We start from the raw sequence: 10,128 nt of genomic DNA, 5'->3' as shown, positions 1-10,128 counted from the left end.
TGTGTTAGCCCGCTGTGTGTACGCCCGCTGTCTCCCGCTCGGTGAGTACTGTTTTAATTTATGTTTGCTTTTATTTTTTATTTTTTTATTTTTTTTCTACTAGGTCTTATTTTCGGGGTAGGTCTTATATTAGGGCAGGTTGGGGGAAAAGTGCTAGGTCTTATTTTCGGGGTAGGTCTTACTTTCGGGGAAACACGGTATTTCCTGAAATTAAAGTTAATGTTTTAATGATTCGTTCTAATTCTTTTAAATATGCAGAATCTGCCTACCCTACACTTTTATTATAATAAAGCAATACAAGTGCAATTTGTAGGTCAAATTCACCTCAAACATTACCAAGTTTGTGCAGTGACTAGTAATACAAATCACATGCTGACTTCTTAAATCTTTAAAGCCCTCCAGTGGGAAGAGATCTACCCTATGTTTCGTCATACAATGCAGCCAGTACTGAGCCATGAGATGGTATCATGGAGAAAGGTAATGCCCAATAATAAGAACTAGGGCTAAAAGCAATAGGGTAGTTACAGCAAAAAGAACAATTGGAGCAAAATAGGAGGCCTTTTAAAGTTCACCTTCACAACACTGAATCTAATGGTGGAAAACAATTCTTGTGGGCATCATAGTTGGATAGACGTGACTATTACAACCCAAGGTAATTTTTTACATCTGCTGGAGGGAAATTCAAAATATCAGTAAAGGGTTCTCAAAGTAACCAGTCAGGAATAAAATCTTGAAACCATCATTGGTGACCTGTTTTTTTTTTTGTTTTTTTTAAGAGGTCCATAATGCGTTGTTATCTATACGCTATTTGACTTTTTAATGAGTCCCCCAAACAAGTGTTTTGCCAATTTCAGGACTCCTGAAATACACATGGGTGTCCCAGGTCAGCAAGACACAGACAGAACCTTGAACCTTTAAAACCAAGCCAACACAACTCCTCCTTAGATGTTATTTGGTTCCTAAGAGAGTATCCAAATGTAACCCCCAAGTATCACCCCTTTGCTGTCATGAATGCTCACATAATGGCTCCATGGCTCATATCTGGTGGTGAGGTGTTCAGTGGTTGAGACCTTCCGGAATTAAGTATTTGAATTATTCACCATTATCACCACCTTTCCTATTCCCAAGAATCCTGATTCACAACCTTTAAGTAAATCGGTAAGCACTGAAGACGATGGATCAGTATGGTAGTCAGGACACAAGCAGTTTTAAAAAGCATTGGTTAATAATTGGTGGGCTTTGTAGGTCCTCAATAAAGGTTTCCATTGTGGCCTTCACCCAGCTATGGACCAGTACTTACAATGGGCACCCCCTCCAGAAGAAGGCGGAAGGCAAGACAAGGCGGGACAACTCAAACTTACCAGGTCGGAATCTGGATATTACAGAGCTTTGGGTGTACCAAAACAAAGCTCATTCCACCTACAGGCACTCAAGACCCCAACTCTACAAGAGTGCTAACCGGCTCATGAAATATCTGGAACATTCCCACTGGAGGCCATAGTAGATTAAAGAAGTCATGGTTCATTGGACCCACCATTTTGTCAAAATTGAAAAAAGCAGTCCTTAAACTCTGCCAACATTGTTGCTGCAACTTTTTGTTAATGACAACAGCAGTGATAAATCACACAGCATGCTAGACAAATAAGCACGGACATAAACATATAATGCACAGATTTTAAAACTGGATAATCCACATAGGCACCAATGATAGCCCTGGTATACAGTGCCAGCATTACCACAGTATAGGAATCTGAATTTTTTATCGTTTTACCGACCAACTTACACAGTGGACCTAACTCAATGAAGATTTCCCCCACAAAATCATTTTGTAATATAAATATCAGAGGAATGCCATATCCCCAGACAACAACAAGCAAAAGCAATGTACTACTCTACCCAAGGTTTAACTAGACCTCAGTAGAGAATTACTAGCATATCAATATGTTAAACATTTTTTTGATTTCATATAATATAAAAATATTGAACACTCCATACAAGTTACTAAAAATAGGGCCAAATAAATGACCTGCAAACATGACACACAGTAAAATGCTAGGAAAAAATTTTATTTTGTTAGAACTAAAGCATTTTATCCATATAGTTTTATCCGCAAAACATGTGGGGCCTAACAACATAAAATATTTTAATAGCATTTTACCATGTTTTATTTGAGATATTTGCAGGCCATTTTTTGGCCCTATTTTTTATTAACTTGTATAGAGTGTTCTAAATTTTTATATTATATGAAATAAGAAATTTTTTTAACATAATAATATGCCAGAAATTCCGTACTGAGGTCCAGTTACGCCTTGGGTGGAGTAGTACTTTGCTTTTGGTACACATTGAGCCTAACATATTAAATCTCTCCAGGACTGTAGAAAACTATCATACCTGAATGATCCAACAAACCTGGAATGGATTTCTTTAAACTTATTGTTTCAGATGTTTTCAATCATATACAATCATATACGATCAATTCCAGGTTTATGGGTCACCCAGGTTTTTCTATTATAGTCAATCTACTTGCTGATTAATAAATCAGGCCGAATATGTTTTCAATCTGAAATTACAAAAATAGACATAATGAACAGCATAAACAAGTTCACTGCTACTTCATACTTTTTAATGAATATTTCAAATAATGTTTAAAAAATACCTGAAGCATCTCCAACTTTAAAATCACTGTCATCTGAGCTATCATAATCCAAAGCTTCAAGAAGGGAAGTTGCCAAAGGCTTCACTTGATGTCTTTTTGAACTCCGGTCCACTGCAAAGAAAGTTTTGTTTTTTTCTCATTTTTTCATTAATTAAAAGGAGACATTCAATAAAACCTTATCACATCACAAATTCTTTGTAGATTGACCCTGTGAGGTTCCTAAATATATGTATAGGACACTCCCCTTGCAATAGGAGAGGTGGTGAACTCACCTCTCCAAGACCGAAGTCTGCAACCAACCAGCCCTCCATTCCAACACTGCAGTGTTTTTAAGACTGATGGGACTATTGGAATGATGAAGAGCCTTGAAGCCTGACCACAAATCCCCTATTATTAAATGGGGCATTTACCAGCATGAGCATTTTAGAGAAAGTGAACATCATAGAGGGTCAAACCTTTGTGAGTATTGGTACATGAATACAAAATGGATATTTACCACATGGAGAATACATTTTTTATCATTGGGGAAAATATACCCATTAGACCTTACAAAGTCTTGTACATACTGCACAGTTCTGTTCTATGTAAAGGGAAGAATGGATGAGCGGAACCCCGCTTCGCTCTATTGTCTTTACTTCGATTGTGGTCATTCATCGCCTGTCATTCATGGATCTTTCGGGACGGATTCATGAACAACCTCACACAACCTCTGTACACATGGCAGATTCTCGCCCAAGACGAGCCCAAAGGCTCATATCAGGCAAGAATTATCCGACGTCTGTACATAGCTAACTTGTAAATTGGCCTCCGAGTTCTATAGTCAAATTTTAAGTAAATTTTGTTCTGATTGGATGTCTTTACATTCTATTATCATCTCTTGTCCTCACTACTGTAACATCCTCCTCACTGGTATTCCACTAACCCAACTTACTCCTCTACAATCTATTATGAATGTTGCAGCCAGACTCATCCATCCTTCCCTCCGCTCCTATTCTGCTGCATCTCTTTGTAGTTCTCTCCATTGGCTTCCATTTCACTACTCGAGTCAGATCCAAGCTTATGTGCTTTGCCTCCACAGTTCTTGCCCCGTTTACCTTTCTGACCTAATAGAAGAATCCCCCCTAGCCGCTCTTTTCACTCCTCCAATGACTTCCTCCCTCATAACCTCATCACACGCACGGCTCCAAGACTTTTCTAGAGCTGCCCCGACTCTCTGGAATGGTTTTCTCGTCCGTTTTGCCCTTCTTCTACTTTCTGCTCATTTAAAAGAGCCCTTAAAACCCAACGCTTCACCCTCACCTACCCATCTTCTTCTGTCTCCTGAACGCTCACTACTTACCCACCATTCCATATCTCCCCTCCTATTGTGTGATACTTCCCCCACCCCCTAGATTGTAAGCTCTTCTAGGCAGGGTCCTCTCCTCCTCCTATGTCACTGTCTGTACCTGACTGTTTAATAATAACATTAACCAAGACAAGGGATCACAAACCAGCATCCCAGAGGAGACCACTCACACCAGTTTCCAGACAAGCAAATATTAGCAAAAGAATTCTGCAGTTTGAAAGAACAAATTTAGTCGGCAGCATGATCTTCATAAAACATCGCTCAACTGTAGCTACAGATATTTTTGTATGCTGACACCTAATTGTGAGGGCTATCAAAATGGTGTTTTAAAGATTTAGAAGTTCCATAAACAACAAATTAAAGCATTTAAACACAGATGAAGTTAGTTTTATCTGGACATGCAGTATTGCAAAGTAAGACACATAAAACACAACGGTGCCATTACGATTTGTGTTCATGCGGGATACAATGTGCAAGGTGTTGGTGGTAAAATACCAATTGCAAAACACAATATTGACCTTCATTAAGAAAAATAAATATAAAAATAAATAATACCAGTACACAGTATGGATCAAAACATCATTTGATGATCTTTCAAATATTGCCATGCAGTACAAAATACACAATCAAAACAAAAAATAAAATCTAAACATTCATCAACAATTAATGGATGAGCAATTTCAAAGTTGGTATCCAGTCCGAAAACTGTTTGCCTTTAAAAGGAGTAAAACGTTCACTTAGTTCAGTGAAGATGCAGTGAGAGCAACATTGTAAAAGTGCCATTTTGGCTTTAATTAATTGGTAATGATCTGGGAAAAATCAGGCAGCAAGGGAGGTCTTCATAATCTCAATATTTTTCCTCCAGGTCAGTGAAAGTAGTGGAGATCACACACACTTCCAAAGACAAACTCTGAGGATAGCCAAATTTTAACCTTGCAGTGGTTCTGACATCTCACTGCAAGCGTTAGGTTCTTGTTTTTGCCTCCGGACAACCGGTCCCTGCAGCGTCCTCATAACCTAACTGGTCCCAGCTCTGTCTTCATCCCGAACAATGCAGAACCATCAGCTTTGCATTATATGGAGGGATGCCTAGGGGCTGCCCACATTCCAAAGTGTTGGGCGGTAAGGAGAGTACCACACCAGATGATGACCAAACAAAGGGCTACAGCTTTCTCCCCCAAGCCCTTTTAGTTGAGCGCACCAAGACACTTTTCAGTAACCACCCAGCTGTCTTTGGTGGTTACTCAAAAAATGGGTAAAAATACAAGGGCTCCCTCCCACCTACAGCATCTTCCCACCCAGCCTTTTAAAAAACTCTGGAGAGAACATTATACAGTGTTCTCCCCAGCCCCATTCAGCTGGGCACACCACCCGGCACTTGTCAACCACCCAGCTGTTTTTGGGTGGTTACCGAAAGGTTGGGTCACAATGCAGGGGCTGTCACCCAGCTACAGCTTCTTCCCACCCAGCTTAAAATAATTTCTGGGGAGATTACTGAGGTACATGTTTTTCTTCTAATATACCATCCCCTAGAGCAGGTATTTTCAACCAGTGTGCCGTGAGAGATCTTCAGGTGTACCGTGGGAAATTATCCAATTACCAACTGGTAATTGGTGCTGTAATGACTGGCAGATTAATGTAATACTTTTCCATGTCAGTGGGTGGCAGTAGGTAGCTTAATTGCCTTGTTTTTTATTCTTAGAGACAAGAGAATTAGCTACAGAGTGTCGTTTTGTAACATTTTTGATTTGTGGTGTGCCGCAGGATTTTTTCAACGTAAAAAATGTGCTGTGGTTTAAAAAAGGTTAAAAAACACTGTCCTAGAGAAACAAAAATGCTTAACCTTTGCTGTGAGAAGGAAGGAAGGAAAAACAAAACGAAGGTTAAAAAGTTGTTTTCCCAGCTTTAAACCATCCAATCGTATGCAGGATAACTGCTTTCCAATCTTCGTGCACATAAATGGTCATCTGAAGTGAGCACAGATCCACTGGACTAAGTGAACTTCACCATGTCAGCACTAACGCATTTCACCTAGCAAACCAAGGCTATCAGCAGCAACCTGTCCAAGGCATGCAATAATATGTACAAAGCACACCTGTCCACCATTATAAAAAAATTCAGAGAAAAAAAAAATATATACATTCATTTGATTCCTGATCAGAACTTTCAGGTTGAGAGATCTACCTCGGAAGTTAGTAAAGCAAAGTATGCTACCAGCTGATTCCCACCAGGGAATGTCAGATTCCCCATTTTATAAATAGAGCCCATAATGTCCAATGCTGCAGCACCAAGTGTTATTATTAAAACCCATGATAAATGTTGTAATGAATTGGGAACATATCTTTTTTTTTCGCAGAGAAGGTGGATAGGAACCCGGATAAGGAGCCCTGCCATGTACCACTAAGCCCTACGTCAAGCAAGTCAAGGACGTGTTTAAGGGCTAAATCTTTCACAATTGTACAGCGCTGCATAATATGTTGGCGCTTTATAAATCCTGTTTAATAATAATAATAATATGTAGAGGTAAGAATGAATGAGCGGCACCCACCTGGGGTCTCTCCCCTTCACTTGTAATATGATCGTTCAAAGTTCATCATTCGTGAATACGCCGGGACAGATCCACAACCGTCATCGGAAGGCCGCTGTACACACATCCGATTCTCGGCAGATACCAGTGTGCATAGCCGAACAGGCCTATTTAGTTAAGCTTAAAAGCCTATTTTTGCAAGAAAACATGTTATTTATATGCAAGTATTATCATTTATTTTTAGATCTTTCTATTTATAAAAGTTGTAATCATCTGTCCAGATTGCCATAACCAGTGTATGATGATCAGTGGCTGCAAGCGAAGACCTCCCTCATTCAGTGTCCTCCACAGCAAAAACAACACTGTCAGGATACCTGGACAGATAGTTTGGGGGACTTTATGTTGTTGGATAACAGAAGAGAGAGATTGATTTGCCCTGGGATGGTTTTTAACACTGCAGGTGGCATACAATGAAGAAGGTTCAGAATGCAGAGGTTTATAGTATCAAGGTGTTATTTTAAATCAGCAGAGAGAGGAATGAATGAATCAAGGTGTAATATAATAACTCTGCTCTGGATTCATGAGGTCATTGGATGAAGTCACTGAGACCAAAAAAAAAAAAATTATATAAATATATTCTCCACTTTTAAAAACTTAATGGCCCAGTTTTCTCTCCAGCCTTTTAGTTGGGCGCACCACCCGGCACTTTTCAGAAACCACCCAGCTATTTCTAGGTGGTTTCTGCTGCATCTCATTGTAGTTCTCTTCATTGGCTTCCACTTTACCTTAGAATCAAATCCAAGCTCCTGTGCTTTGCCTTCAAATTCCTCCACAGCTCTACTCCAACTTACCTTACTGCCTCAATAGAAAAATCTTCCTCTAGCTGCACTCTTCCTTCCTCCAATGACCTACTATAGACTTCCTCACTCATAACCTCATCACACGCACAGCTCCAAGACTTTTCTAGTGCTGACTCAACTCTCAGAAATGGTCTTCCTCGTCCTATTCGGCTTGTCCTACTTTCTGCCCCTTTTAAAGAGCTCTCAAACCCATCTTTTCAAACTCACCTACCCGTCTTCTTCTGTCTCCTACAACCCTCACAACTTAACCACCAAGCCATATCTCCCTCCTATTGTGTGATACTTCCCCCACCTCATAAATTGTAAGCTCCTGGGAGCAGGGTCCTCCCCTCCTGTGTCACTGTCTGTATCTGTCTGTCATTTGCAACCCCTATTTACTGTACAGCGCTGCATAATATGTTGGCACTATATAAATACAGTTTAATAATAATGCTGATACCTTGAGTCCTTGGACAGTTGGGGTATAATACAAAGATGGCGTAAAACTGGGACATACTAAGGGGGTGGGCATCAGATCTGGAATAAAATTTAGGACAGCGATAGAAAGGTGACAGAAATACAGTGTTTAGCCCTTTTAGCTGGGGCACCAGCCAGATGTTTTTGAGCGGTTACTGAATAATTGGATCACAATACAGAGGTCTCGGAGGTACCACTCTGACCTTTGCAGATCTAAGTCCCAGTTTCGAATCTCATCCAGGACTCTATCTGCATGGGGTTTGCAGGTTCTCCCTATGTGGGTTTCCTCTGGGTACTCCGGATTCCTCCCACATTCCAAAAACATGCAGTTGGGTTAATTGGCTTCCTCCCAAAATTGACATAAGACCTGTGGTCCGTGAGAAAATTTTGGTGGTCCACAGAAAAATTTGGAAATTATTTGCAATTTTTATGTTTTAATAATAAGAAAACAAAAATAATCTAATAAATTCTCATATTCTGAATGACAATTTTCGCCTTTATGATGCACTAAATTCCGGAACTGTACTAGAGACAGAAAAACAAGGGAGGTGCAGCGTGACGTCAGTGTAGTATTAAGTTGTATGAGGAAACCGTTGCCGAGCCATACGCTTCAGTATTGTTTCCACCAACAGTCACCCCGCTCCGCCAATACCGATTCTCATCCCATTGTTTTATTTTATTTATTTCTCAGATGCTCTTTTAGGTAAGTATGACCTTAACTGTGTGTTATATTTACTGGTATATTTAATGGCATCAAATAGTTTGACTTTGATAACTATCATTTCTTGTTTGGTCTTAGATCTGAATGAAATAAACCCATAATGAGAAAAAGCAAAAATATATTTTGCATTTCTTTAGTAATATTAAAGATAATGCAATTAATGATAATAGTAACAATAGTAATCACTTCACTTAACCGTGAGCTGATCAATGAATCAGAGCCGCCACAGTCCTTGTCAGGCACCATTAGGAAGATCATTATTTTATAAATGTATTTATCTTTTTTAGTGGTCCGTGAGGTCCGAAAGGTTGGTGATCACTGTCCTGGACTATATTAAGGACATATGACTATGGTAGGGATATTAGATTGTGAGCTCCTTTGAGGGACAGCTTGTCACATGACTATAAACTTTGTACAGCGCTATGTAATATGTTGGCACTATATAAATACTGCATAATATTAGGGGTTACTGGATTCCTAAAGGAAACAGGAACTTTGTGTTGCCCCACTTTTTGACCACCCAGCTACAGCTTCTTCTGCAGAGAACACCTTACAGTAATCTCCCCACCTTTGAGCCGGGCGCACCACCCGGCAATTTTCAACCAATTTTCTGATTCCCCCTATGTAAGTAGGCCTCTATGGCGGTCTCATTGGTTGTAATGAATGCTCGGTGCTGCAACATTGGACTTTTCTTTACAATATTTCAATAAATATCACATAGGCAATAGATATAGATCAATGTATAGCAAATCACAGTGCCACCCAATATTAGATGTTCATGGCTGCATATATAAGATAAATATATAGATTGGTTTCACAATGCACAGCCTCATCCATGTCATGTATTGCATGTATGTAAACACACAACATATGTGTACATTGCCTGCATACATGAGTGCACAGTGGCTTCATACATGTACAATGAGCACAGTGCAGTGTATGCCCCTATGGGCAGTGCAATGTACACAGGCCGGTGACACGCATGCTGAACACACAGCCGGTACATGAAGCCGGTTGCCCGGGTCACTCACTCACTCTCTCCCTAGTCGGACTCCACAATAGCCGGGCACTCACTCTTCACAATGGGGCCAGACCGAGCCACGCACACTGCGCAGCCGCAAATCTTCCCTCTCACGCCTACGTCACGTCTGGGACCGTGCAACAAATCAGATGATTGGATAAAAAACAGCGCATGGCTAGTAGTTGCTTTTCATTTTTTCGCCATCTTTGTAAAGGACGAGTTTAGCAACAAAGCCTAAAGTGAACGGAGTTAGCCATCTTTAAAGTGGGAAGCCTGTAATCCGAAGTTGAAATGCTGCATCGGCGGCCATTTTTGTTGTGGGAAAGATAAAACCTTTTGCAAGGCTGTGATTTCAATTAAGAATCTATATTGGTTTGTTTATATTGCTATTTTTTTAATTTGCCAATTAAATATGTTTCTAAAATTTAAAAAGGAACTTTTATGTCATGCAAAGAAATTGAAAATAGCTCTTTTTATGCAGGCTTGATAAACTGGGTGTCACTTTAAGACACATAGACTGTGGAGTAGCATTTCTTCCATAA

At 39.9% G+C, this 10,128-nt stretch overlaps 1 protein-coding gene across 1 annotated transcript in view; it reads right to left on the bottom strand.

Moving 5' to 3' along the window:
• The window catches only part of PHF14 (PHD finger protein 14), a 150,536-nt gene extending 140,841 nt beyond the window's left edge, over positions 1–9,695 (bottom strand). Inside the window, exons 1-2 of the mRNA XM_072413424.1 lie at positions 9,601–9,695; positions 2,657–2,767 (exon numbers count right to left, since the gene is read on the bottom strand). Coding sequence (XP_072269525.1) covers positions 2,657–2,767; position 9,601 — 112 coding nt within the window. The 5' untranslated portion in view covers positions 9,602–9,695. The remainder of the gene's footprint in view (positions 1–2,656; positions 2,768–9,600) is intronic.
• Between the last annotated feature and the right edge of the window lie 433 nt (positions 9,696–10,128).

This window comes from Pyxicephalus adspersus, chromosome 5 (assembly GCF_032062135.1).
Source record: "Pyxicephalus adspersus chromosome 5, UCB_Pads_2.0, whole genome shotgun sequence".
Classification (NCBI taxonomy): Eukaryota; Metazoa; Chordata; class Amphibia; order Anura; family Pyxicephalidae; genus Pyxicephalus; species Pyxicephalus adspersus.
This window is presented reverse-complemented; position numbering and strand designations above follow the sequence as displayed.